This window comes from Malaya genurostris, chromosome 1, assembly GCF_030247185.1.
Source record: "Malaya genurostris strain Urasoe2022 chromosome 1, Malgen_1.1, whole genome shotgun sequence".
Classification (NCBI taxonomy): Eukaryota; Metazoa; Arthropoda; class Insecta; order Diptera; family Culicidae; genus Malaya; species Malaya genurostris.
The window spans coordinates 156,715,214-156,728,630 of record NC_080570.1 but is presented as its reverse complement, the minus strand read 5'-3'; the positions used below and the strand labels follow the sequence as shown (position 1 = coordinate 156,728,630).

Genomic DNA, 13,417 nt, shown 5'->3' with positions numbered 1-13,417 from the left:
ACGACTTCTTCCCATGATTCGAAGCCACAAAGATCCTGTAATTTTCTGGTTAGATCTTGCTTCTTGCCACTACTCGAAATCAACCGTAGAATGGTATACTACCAAAAATGTCACTTTCGTCCCAAAAGACATGAATCCACCAAATTACCCACAACTTCAACCAATTGAGGAAACAGATTGGAAAAAAGTGTCAAAACTTGTCGCCAAAAAGTCTGTACAGAATTTAATGAGGAACGTTCGCAAGAAGGTGCGTTAGCTAGTCTACAATGGCTAAGTAGCAAATGTTGAGAATAATATTCGGTTGTTGTAGTCTAATGTTATCAGTATATCGAATAAAATTTGAATATCTAACACTTGCGAATTATTTACAGCGAAATCAAAGTGCGTCCATACTTTCTGGGACAGTCTTTATGTCACTGAAATGAATATTAGTAACATTTGTAGGCAATAATCGAAATGATAGGTTTCCTCCAGGAATTCAAACTAAAAGACAAATTTGCGAACACATGACAGAAATATCGTCTGTTGCAATTCTACCAGAGAATTTGTCACTTGGAAAGAAAGAATTTCTAGTGTAGGAGAGTGTGGTGGGAGATGAAAAAATAAAAGAAATCTAGAATAAAAAGATAATTTGCGATCAATTTCCGGCAAATGAAACCTGTGTCTATGTTAGAGAAGCGTTACTTTTCATAAGATATATAACACATGGATCAATAAGTCCCGAGACTAAAGCAGAGATGGCGCTCGTAGTAAACCAGCAACCACGTCTCTCTAGAGTACTAACCTTTGCTTGAAACGGGTCAAAATTTTAAGTCGATCCGACCAGAAACAGCTGAGTTATCGAGGTTGGAGTGAAGTCGTTTTGTAGTTTATTTAAAAAATGGAATAAACCGAGTTTCGTGTTTTGATAAAACATTGTTTTTTAATGGGTAAAAACAACGTGCAAGCGAAACAATGAATTGAAAAATGTTATCCGGACTCTTGTCCATCAAAAGCAACGATTTGTCGGTGGTTCGCCGAGTTTAAACGTGGTCGTACCGACACAAATGACGCGGAACGCTCGGGTAGACCTGTGGAAGCCGTTACACCGGAAAATGTGAGTGAAGTGACAAAAATTATAATGAAAGATCGTAAAGTGAAGCTCCGTGAGATTGCTGAGATGACATAGATATCATATGGAAGTGTATTTACTATCCTTCATGAAAAATTGAGCATGAAAAAAGTTTTTTACAAGTGGGTGCCGCGATTGCTTTCGATGGAACAAAAACAGCCTGCCACAAGTCGATGAAAACAATGGCGAAATTGAACGAATTGGGCTTTGATCTGCTTCCCCACCCCCCATACTCGCCAGATTTAGCCCCCAGTGACTACTGGCTCTTTGCTGATCTTAAAAAAATGCTCCAGGGAAAAAGATTTGGCTCAAATGAGGAGGTCATCGCTAAAACTGAAGCTAATTTTGAAGCGAAAGATAAATTTTTTTATAAACATGGTATTGAAAAATTGAAAAAACGTTGGAACCATTGTATCACCCTAATGTTGATGAATAAAAAAAAAGTTGTTTCCATTGTTAGTCTCGGGACTTATTGATCCATGTGTTACTTATCCCTGTTCCTTTTTGTGATAATTATATGTCTACTGTTCGAAATCAGTTGGCCAGCTCAGGACGAATGTGAGATTTATGTGAGGTATAAAAATCTGGCTAGCTCGAAATCACCTAACGACGAATCATCTATTTCGAGTGCCTTTAATCAAATCGAATCTCCGATTGATTCGGAATGCATCTTGATTCCTCGTCAAATGGAGTTGATTTTTGGTCGGTGGCTGCCTTCTAGTCGGAGTGCAATCAGAAACCAACAAAAAATCACAAACAATCGATCTTATGTCGTTTTCGTTTTTAAATTGCACTACACCGGTGTAGCGAAAGTTGCACCTAAACCGTTCGTTTTTACCAATTGCACTACACCAGTGCTACACTTTTTCAGCACCGATACCACTGGTGTAGCACTCATCAAAAGTTTGGTGTAGCTCTGTGCAATGGAATCGTTTATTGTAGTCAATGGTTACTGTTTATGTTTTCGTCATTTTTGTTCGTTTATTCATGCCTCAGTGTAGCACTGCACCGGTGTAGTGCAAATTAAAAACGAAAACGCCATTAGTGTGGTTCGATTTGGTTCAGCTTCTTAATTTTGTTAGAAGTGTAAATTTACTCTCACTACTATCATCTGAAGTCCGGGGTTATTTTCAGAATTCACTCAATCTATTTCACAATTTATTAATAGTTGTTCCATCTTGTTATATGAGCCGATAACTGAAATGATTTCTAAACAGTCTATGGAATAAAATTATGGTTTTCTTTATTTCATCAGCAAATATGAAACTTTCCGAATGTCATCGTCATGCCAAAACTCTGCGCCTACTCCGGTGTCAACTTGGTGACGGCGGATAAACTTTTACTCCGAGATACCATTGTCCCGTTCGTCAAAAACACGACGTTAACAGATCGACCACAGTGTTTCCGCAGTAAACACCAGTAGCCTTACAGCGCCATCGTTCTATTTGAAGATCGTTTTGTTTCGCGTCTTGCCACCGTTACCTCCGCACCCGGTAGCACCATGCAGCGGCACGTATTTAAAAGGTTTCGGCGTCGTTGGCCGCGGGAAACCTTCAATCTTATTCACACAGGCTCGCGATCGTGATAAGGCACTCGTGGCGCGCATTTTTGTGAAAATGTTGCGGCGATCCGATGGGCGTCCATTATTATAAAACGATCACGAGCGTTAAAAGTCGATAATTTATTCATGCGCGATCGCGAGCCTCTGCCAAGTCTGCCCGCTACACGCATTTGGCGGTGGTAGCTCACTGTGGCAGCAGGGGTCACTGTTTGAAGAGACCGCTGCAGATCAGCATCCGATGAGACCTGGTGATGAATCTGGCAGCGGAGGGCGGACCGTCCGTCGGACGAACAGAAGGGTTTCAATTCCAACACTTAGTCGCGGTGAAAATCTTCCTGTGGAACGGCTACTGGTCTTGCGGCGGCTTTTTTTTTAAAGGTTAACCCAAGCCGCGATGTTAATTGATAGTAGGCGTTGCAAAAGCTGTCCGTGGCCATTTAGCTACCAGTATTAGGCCGCCTCGCCAAAGGATCGGGCGATGGCTCTGATATCTGCCGGCATTTGGTTGATGGATTTTTTTTCCTCCGGACACCGATAGCGACTTTCTTTCAGGTAGTAGGTATCAGGCGGACGAACATATTTTGAGGGTTTTACCTGATATGTTAATATGACACATAAGAAGTAAAGACCAAGGATGCCAGATAATTTCATAGGAAATCTGTATTACCAGAATTTGAAAATCGACGGATGCTGCAGAGCTTGCATCTCGGAAACAATAGAAGATGTCAAGTTGGGCCTCGGTTGCAGAAAAAAAAACATCTGTTCTGGTTACCGACCGGACTTTCCGTGCAACACCGACACCATCATGGTCATTTCTGCACGTACTCTCCCTTACAGGTGCACTGCTCCAGCAGACGTAGGTACGAACAAAATGAAACAAAATTTTTCAAATTCTTTTCCCCCTTCTTCCGTACGCAAACCCCGACCTCACCGCTCGGTCCGAGTACCGCATCGCGGAAGGCGGAAGCAAATTGACCACTCATTAACCGCTTTCAAGTGAAATTAACAACTAGCACCCCGGGACCATCGGCACCGCCACCACCACAACCACCACCACCTCGATTCTGCCTCGATAGACTGATGGATGATGTGTAGAAAAAAAAGGAAACTCGGGAAACACCGAGAAAAAGGTGGAAACCGCCGAAACAAGTCAATAGATTGGATTCTGGACGCGTCGGATTGAAATCAAGTGTGGCGCCATCCAGTTCCGTTGATGATGCCGACCGACCGACCGATCATCTGACGACCGACAGTCGGCATCTCGCTGAGTGAGGCAGGTTCTGAAAATTGAGGAAAAACTGCTTTTTCCGATATAATGGCAATTGGCAATCAATCCCAAACCTGCCGAGAGGTGGGGCTCACTTTCGCCGGGTTGTAGTCCGGGTGATGTCTGCCAATGGCGAGCGGAACGATTCAACCTTACGCGTCCGTACAACCCTGGTCTGAAAAACTCGGAGCTTCCCAGCTTCACGATCCAGATAGTAAAGCAATCCGATAACGTACCCACAACCAATTACTGGCGTCAGCCAGCAACACAACCTTCCAGCTTCTAGTGAAAGAGAAATGAGTACGGAGTTCTCCGGCTGGAGGGTGATTTTCCTTTAATTTGGCCATTATTGGTGCATTTCCTTCTTCCGAGTTTGACTTCGAAGGCGGATAAAAATAGACGAGTGCAAACAACGAGTCAATTGGCAGGTTGCCTATCGAAGCCGAGAAGAGAACTTTTACAGTGCTGCGGGAACTTGGCAGGCCGAGAGAACAAGAAAACACACACAAAAAAAAACAAGGGAAAAAAATAGATCGAAGTTTGTTGTTCCGGTGCCGTAGTCGAAAACGGGAGAAAGCAAGAAGAAAAGTTCGTAGCAAATTTGTTCGAATTGATGATAATGATGAGAAATTTCCTATTGCCGAAAAATAGATTTCTTACGCATAAACGCGGTACCACCGGGGAACGGGGATCTACGGGTTTGTCTAAACCGTACCGAATCATTTGCTTCTGGAACTACACCTTTCTAAACAGGAAGCCTTCGTATGGTTGCTTAAGGTTAGTTCTGGTTTTTCGTTAATGATTATTTTATCGAGCATCGGTACTTTACTCGCCATCACACTCATGATTGTGCTCATTGTTGCTTCACGCGAACTAGCTAGGAAGCTAGTGGAAGCAACTTTTATCGCGTCCATTGTTTAAAGACTGTACAAGAAAGTATGGACGCACTTTGATTTCGCTGTAAATAATTCACAAGTATAATATTAGATTAAAACAACAGAATATTATTCTCAACATTTGCTACTTAGCCATTGTAGACTAGCTGGCGCACCTTCTTGCGAACGTTCCTCATTAAATTCCGTACAGACTTCTTGGCAACAAGTTTTGACACTTTTTTCCAATCTTTTTCGAACTGCTGAATGGTTTCGGCTGCCGAGACATGTTTCCTAAGATGTGCCTTCGTTTATGCCCAAAATTCCTCAATTGGTCGAAGTTGTGAGCAATTTGGTGGATTCATGTCTTTTGGAACGAAAGTGACATTTTTGGTAGTTTACCATTCTAACGTTAATTTCGAGTAGTGGCAAGAAGCAAGATCTAGCCAGAAGACAACAGGATCCTTGTACAGGCTTCGAATCATGAGTAGAATTCGTGTTTGTAAACATTCCTTGATGTATATTTCGCAGTGGTGATGAAAGGTTTCGAAATCTTACCGCAGCTACAAATTGCTTGCCAGACCATAGCTTTCTTACCAAATTTTTCGACTTCAATCGATGTCTCGGACTGGTTTAACACTTACCCTTCTCGCACCGTATAGTATTGTGGTCCCGGCAAGGATTTGTAATCGAGTTTCACGTAGATTTCGTCGTCCATGATTATGCAGTTCAAATTTCCAGCAAGAATCGTTTTGTACAGCTTTCGAACCCTCGGCCTGATCGATGCTTCTTGTTTCGGACTACGTTTTGTTTGTTTCTGCTTCTTATAGGTTCGAAGATTCATAGATCTTTAGCACGAAGAACATTCGACGATTGCATTTCGCACGGCATTTTCACTTACTCCTTCCATTTTTGCTATCTTTCTCAGTGACAGTCCGCGTTCTGTGCACCATTTGTACACAATTTTTCGAAGTTGTTCTGTTGAAGGTCCACGCATTTCGAAACAAACTAATGGAAACGAATAAACAACTGCACAAGTAGTTAGAGAAGAGTGTAAACAACAGGACGCAGCCATAAAAATTGACAGATTCTGAACCATTGCGAAATGGCAGCGGTTTTTGGTTACGTCCATACTTTCTGCCATACTCATTGTACGCCAAGAATCGGCTGCGAAGTCTGAAACAGAAAGTCCAAGTTGCACAAAAGGGTTGTAATGTCAGGACTTTACTTTGCTTTGCAGATGGAAATTCGAAACACTACTTTTCTACAAAAAATTCTTTTTTTGCATCGGATTGTAACTGGCAACGAAAATGGGATATACGTTGATAATCCGAAGCGCAAAATAGCATCGAATGCAAGACCGAATCGTTTTGAGAAAAAGACAATGATGTCATCACTTCCCAACTTTCGAGAATGTACGGAAACGGCTTGAGAAATGGATATCAATGAAAGTGTGAAGGATAACTAAATAACAAATATTCCGCTATCGTTTTTGATTACTGGAGTGTTTTTAATGAAAAAAAAACTTGAGTACCTGGTACATTTCTCTTGACGTTGGCCATCCACATGAAAAAATTTCATTGTCTTCTGCACTTCGTCTACGAATCATTAGTGCATTAGCAGTTTAAATTAGACTATGTACAATATTGCATCGATTTCAGTCGGACGTAGGAAATCACCAATTCAGCAGCCCCTATAACAGCTTTCCAAGTGGGGAAAATAATGAAGTATTGCTAGCAATTACAAGTACAAGTCGTACTGGGAATAATTTCGGAGATACAGTTCTTCGAATTTACTCGCGTTCTGCCATTTCTATGGAGAGCCTAAACCTTCGATGCACGTTTAACGGATTAACAGCTTTTTTGAAAAAGTTTAGTAAGAATCAGTTTTTCTTGTTCACATGAACTGCTCCAGACAATAGTTTATCGATTTTCATTTTAATTACTGTGACATCTTCAGCAGGCTTGCTTATTCTGTGGTGAACATTTCGTAAGAATTCAGATACACTGTCAAAATTTATTAGCAAAGTAATGCGAAAAAAAAACTTCGCATTTAAAATCCAAAAGGAAAGATCGCTGAAATTGCCGAAATCGACTACAAACACTAAAACGTTACAGGGAAACATCAATGTTGGATTGGGCGAGTTTTTAGGACAAAACAGAACAACAGAATTATGGAACAGAATAAGGGGGAACATGATGACTATTTCTATATACAACCTCAAGATCTGACAAGAAATTTTGTGATAAGGAGTGTGTTGAAAATAAGCTATCCACATACATTTGTGTCGTACGCATGTATTTGTGATGGTTTTTTTATGCTCAGATCACAGCATGCTGTGCAATTGGCTGTCAACTTTCGTTTGTTTACTTGTTTCAGAATATCGCGTATTGAAAAGGAAGTGAAAATTAAGGTTCTGGACACATGGCTAAGTGATTATTACTATTACTATTCGAAATTTGGCGAAGCGGCTTGGAATTCATCATGCCAGTGTTATACACCATCATTAATAAGTTTGGGGAACATTATTCTTTAGATGAGCTACCAGCAAGAGGCAGCAAACCCGGTTCTTTCAACCCGAAACTGGACCAGAAAATGGTATCTCTAATCATAAGGAACAAATCAATGTCAATACGTGATTTGTCCAAAAAAAACAGGAACGAGTTTCAGAATGATCCAGCGTATCAAGAGGCGAAAACACCTGAAGACCTACAAGAAGCAGAAAATCTCGAAACAAAGTGTAGAACAAAAGAAGCGAACAGCAACAAGGGCCAGGAAATTGTATTCGCGTTTTTTGGCAGTGTCCGGATGCATGCGTTTTGAAGGACGATGAGACTTATGTAAAGGAGGACTCAAAAACCCTTTCAGGTCCACAATAATTTACTGTCATTGTTGGGGAGGATGTGAGCTATGTGGACAGGTCGATTCAATTGGAGAAATTCAACCATTTTTTACACTACCGGAACTATAAATGCAGAAATCTATCGATCTGAGTATCTCCAGAAGAGATTGCTGCCTTTATATAAGAAGCATAGCACACCTCCACTGTTTTGGCCGGTTTTAGCGTCGGCTCACTATGCCAAAAACACTCTCAATTGGCTTGCAGAAAAAAGTATAAATTTAGTTGAGAAAAATATGCGATGCAACACTTGTCCGGAACATGATGAAGAGTGTTCGATCACAATTTCGAAAATTCGCGAAGGAATAACTTAAATTTCATCCGGTTTTTATTATGCTCAAATTTAAACTCGTACAATATAAAAGGTGATTTTTTTGAGGTTAGGATTTTCATGCATTAGTATTTGCTCAGATTTTTTGAGGTTATGATTTTCATGCATTATTATTTGCTCAGTATGCTCTGACATTTCATCATGAATAGACTTACTAACGAGCAACGCTTGCAAATCAGTGAATGGGCCCTAGAAAAGTTGGCAGAAAATCCGCTTTTTTATCGACAAATTTTGTTCAGCGATGAGGCTCATTTCTGGTTGAATGGCTACGTAAATAAGCAAAATTGCCGCATTTGGAGTGAAGAGCAACCAGAAGCCGTTCAAGAACTGCCCATGCATCCCATGCACTGTTTGGTGTGGTTTGTACGCTGGTGGAATCATTGGACCGTATTTTTTCAAAGATGCTGTTGGACGCAACGTTACAGTGAATGGCGATCGCTATCGTTCGATGCTAACAAACTTTTTGTTGCCAAAAATGGAAGAACTGAACTTGGTTGACATGTGGTTTCAACAAGATGGCGCTACATGCCACACAGCTCGCGATTCTATGGCCATTTTGAGGGAAAACTTCGGAGAACAATTCATCTCAAGAAATGGACCGGTAAGTTGGCCACCAAGATCATGCGATTTGACGCCTTTAGACTATTTTTTGTGGGGCTACGTCAAGTCTAAAGTCTACAGAAATAAGCCAGTAACTATTCCAGCTTTGGAAGACAACATTTCCGAAGAAATTCGGGCTATTCCGGCCGAAATGCTCGAAAAAGTTGCCCAAAATTGGACTTTCCGAATGGACCACCTAAGACGCAGCCGCGGTCAACATTTAAATGAAATTATCTTCAAAAAGTAAATGTCATGTACCAATCTAACGTTTAAAATAAAGAACCGATGAGATTTTGCAAATTTTATGCGTTTTATTGTTTAAAAAAGTTCTCAAGCTCTTAAAAAATCACCCTGTAGGATCAATTTTTAGTTTGAATAAAATATCGTTTTTATCATAATTTAAAGGAAAAATTTGTGGATAGCTTATTTTCGATACACTTCTTATTAATTACAAATAATTCCTGACGTTGTGTATTTCTCAAATTTGAATCAATTTATGAAGGAGTTTGAAGAATGAATCGGTCGTGTCTTGTACACAACCCCGTAATTTTGTACTCTATTTTGTATCACCCTATTTAATTATGTAAGATTGATACGCCGTTGAAATTCTGCAAGTGAAGCATTGAAAGTTGCAAAATTCACACAATCAATCAATACCTAGCGTTTCATGGAATATCCCCTTTAAGTAGAACAAGTAGATATATAACATAAATTCAAACACAAATACATTATTGAAGAATTGACATTTAAATTCTACGAAAAAGAAAAGCCTTGAAGTTTTTCCTAAACTAATTTATTTATTCCGGTATAATTCTTATTCATCTATCAGTCCCAGATTTGTACTGATATTCTTAGCCAAATGAACTTATTTAGTAACCTCTAACCGAATCGAATATGGATGGAAAGCAGCATCAAGGTAGAGGACTCTGCAATCTGCTTCTTTAAGACTAAATTATTTGACCGGCTACTGCAACATCGCACAATTGTTTGTGGTTTTGCGTAAGCGATTTACCGCTCAACTCATCTCGGCAACGTCGAGGATGAGGAAAAAAAACGACGAAGAAGAAGAAGCTGATGATGATGATGATGATGATGATGGCGGCTTATTAGTTTGTTTGCTTTAGCTGACCCGCAAATATTATATCTCCTTTCTCTCTCTCTCGGTTGCACCCGACGGTGGTTGCGGCAACGGCGCCACTCTCTGTTAATAACAATCACAATTTCTGTACGCTCAGGTTGTTTGCTTTAATTTATTTCTGTAATGCGAATCATTATCCCGTTTCGGAACAACAACAACAAAAAAAATATATGTATCGAAACAAATCTGTGTGTGGATACAACGGGTAAGACGTAGTCGGTAGTAGGACTCTGCGGTCAGTCGGTCGGTTAATGCTTTTTGACTTTCTTCCTGGCCGGTGGCGCTAAACCACTGTCGAATTCGGACATGTTGAGCACTCGTGACGCCTTGGCATAACCAGCCAGATCCTTATGGACGGGACCTTCGGACGGACGACGATCTTTCCCGAACCTATCATGCGGCACGGATCGTTTCTTCGGGTTAAATTTCGCTCGATCCGGAAGGTTGTTTCTGGTAAGTAAGTAAAAACATGTTACAAAAAATTCAGTACTTGGAAGTGATGAACAAAACTTACCCTTTCTGAAGGCGACCTTTTGCGGAACCTCGGTTTCCATTTCCGTTCCGTCGTTGAAATTTACTACCGTCGTTCCCTCCGTCGGGAGCGCTGGCACGCTGTCGGACCAGTTGCTTCGGTGGATCGCGCAGGCCCAAACATTTTGCGTAGTGACCCATGTTCACGGCTTTGATAGCGAAGATCCGGCGTAGTTCCTTCGGGAAGTTGGAATAATACCGCACCCAGGAAACGAACGCTGCAACCAATCGAGTAATAATAACAATAAAAAAAACAAACACAATTTTAAATTCCCATCAGAAAAAAAATCTCTCCCGTAATCCCGAAGCAATTTTTTTTTCTCTTGATTCATCATTTCAATTGAATTTTATTAAGTACGAGAAAAGCTACACGAAGCTCTCAAGACCCGGCCAGCACCTTTTGAGCGAAGATCGCTAACAATTATTTTGTCATTTGCCTCCGTCGTTCGGGACGGATGGACGGACGGACGGTCGACCGGCGCAGAGAAGAGGGGAAAAAGATTAATCAAACATTTTCAATTGACGCAAATTTGAATGGGAAATTGTTGTGTGAGCAATCTAGCACACACTCCTCGAGTGCGGCAGTCCCGCCGGGTGCTTAATGGGATTTGAAATAGTGATTGTGTGTTCCGAAGTTACGTGTGAGCGCGAAGGGTCTTGCCAACGGGCGGCAACAATAATTAATGGAAGTTACTTTTAATGAAGGGAAATATTTTCCACTTTGGCACCATCGAACTCCGGTTCGCGGTCCTTCAGATATTGCCTCTGACGTGATGGGCCGGAATCGATAAATCGTCGTCATCGAGTCGGGTTGAAGTCGCCGGAGATGGTGGTGGTGGTCGTGGCGGCGGACGGTCTTTTTCAAGTGGTAATTGAATTCTTGCGGGATGGGGATGGTTTCTTTTCTTGCGTGCACAACAACACTTCTCGCTTGGTGGGATTTTCATTCCGGAGATTCAAGAGGTCATATATCAAACGGGTGAGAGAACGGGAGTTTTGCTTCTGAGGGAACCAAGCGATCCTAATGGATGGTTAATGACTGTGAATGGCTTCTGACCGAAGATGATGACGACGACGACGACGGTGGCGGCTGCAGAGGGAATTCAGAAGATTTGTGGTTTTATGAAACAATGTTAAGTTTGAGAGTGGGTCTTACGCTCACCGTACGCGCAGTGAGCGGAGCTTAGAATACTGTCCAAATGCCCGTGGGAAATTCTAGTGGAAGGCTGAAGATTCGGGAAAATTTAGAGGTGCTTTACTACTCGATCCATTGTCAGTGGATTTTAGAGAGTGGCGAAATAGTTTGGCCCGAATCAAACTATATTTGCATTCAATAATACTTGGATAGGTTCTCCAATCTAAGTTGCACTTATCCGATTTTTGCGTTCTGCTGCTCATTTGTGTATCTGCTCAGAGTGATGCCTAAATCTTTGACATCATAAAATTTTTTATGGGGATATATTTTGAAAATTTCGAACAGAAATCTTTCAAAATAGTGGTTGGATTTTGAGTACTTTCCTAACCAGTTCTATACCAATAGCGAATACCTCTCTATATATTATTTTGTTACTTGGGGTATGTACAGGTTCTGAATAAACCCATGTGTGTATTAAATGCGCTCACGTTCTCTCAAAATGCCTACCAATTGAATGAATCCGAATTAAAATTGCCCTTCGTGCGCACAAGGCCAATTCAACTCTCTTTGGTAACAACGCTCGATACAATATTATAGATATATTCTCTTAAAATACCGGAAATTCTATTTTCATGCAGATAAGCACCGATTTTCGCATCTTGTGTTTGATTGAATTATTTTCCAGTAGATTGTTCGACATTGTTTTTGCTCTCTAAATACATCTTTCATCACAGAAGATGTACAGTAACACAGAATTGTTGGCAGCTCTGGTTGGTAGTGAAGAAACATCGGTAGTCAAGGGATACTGGTTATGTTTATGACATCACTTTCTTTCCTTTTTACTAGCCTTGATGTAGCACAGTGTAGCAGTGCAATTAAAAAATGAATATTAGTCATGAAATTTACAGATTTTTGTGTTTCCAGATTATTAAATTTCTTAGATTAGATTTTTGCCTTGTATTGGCATTTCAACTTCTTCTGTGCGGGAACAAGGTAAGATCTACCACAACCTCCTCATCTCTGATCTCTGTACAACAATACTTTTGTTCATTTTTTCAAGGAAAAAACCACTAAACTGTACTGGAAGAGATAAATTCATGATGAAAAAACATGTAGCAAACAGTTTCCCCGTAAAGATTGCGTTCAACCTCTGGATAAAGCAGACATTTTACAATTAAATCCAGTGTTCTCTCACGGACAATTATATGTAGCTTTCTAGGGAGTGTTCGCCCTTCGGCGCAACAACTTACGGATTTTTTACGTGGATTTCCGAAGTTTTCCAGTTTTTGTTACGCAGAACACGTAGTTTTCACGCGGATTTCCGAAATTTCGCTGCTTATTCATGCGTTTTTCCGAAGATACGTTGTTTTTTACACGATTTCGCGAAATTATACAGTTTTTTAATGCGGATTTCCGAAGGTGGATTTCTCAAGTAACGTGGTTTTTTCAACAGATTTCCGAAGCTTCGCAAGTTTCCAAAGTTACGTGGGTTTTCGAAGGTACGCAATTTTTTACGCGGATCTTTGGAACGGAATTCGTTACGAGGTTTACCGAAGTTACGCAAGTTTTTAATCACGGATTTCCGAAGTTACGCTGTTTTTTATGCGGATTTCCGAAGTTCCGAATTTCTTACGCGGATTTCCGAAGTTTTGAATTTGTTTAACGCGGATTTCCAAAGCTATACATTTCTTACGTGCATTTCCGAATCTATTACGTAGTTTTTTACCCGAATTTTATGAGGATTGTCGAAGTTACGTGTTTTTGGACGTGGATTTCCGAAGTAACTCATGTTTTTTATGCAGATTTCAGAAGTTACGCCGTGTTTTTTTTCTAACGCGGATTTTTTAAGTTATGCAATTTTTTAATGTGGATTTCCGAAGTTACACGGCTTAAGGCGGATTTCCGAAGTTACGTGGTTTTTTCTTCAACGGATTTCCGAAGTAACGCGAATTTTTCCACACGGCTTTCAGAA

General features: G+C 40.7%; 1 protein-coding gene across 2 annotated transcripts in view; it reads right to left on the bottom strand.

Moving 5' to 3' along the window:
• LOC131426388 (probable ATP-dependent RNA helicase CG8611) overlaps positions 1-13,417 on the bottom strand; it is an 84,126-nt gene that overhangs the window by 45,319 nt on the left and 25,390 nt on the right. The window contains exons 3-4 of one of the 2 annotated variants that reach the window (XM_058589084.1): positions 10,294-10,528; positions 9,425-10,229 (exon numbers count right to left, since the gene is read on the bottom strand). The exons of the other annotated variant lie outside the window; for it this stretch is intronic. Coding sequence (XP_058445067.1) covers positions 10,028-10,229; positions 10,294-10,528 — 437 coding nt within the window. The 3' untranslated portion in view covers positions 9,425-10,027. Of the gene's footprint in view, positions 1-9,424; positions 10,230-10,293; positions 10,529-13,417 lie in introns of those variants that run through there. 2 annotated transcript variants of the gene reach the window in all.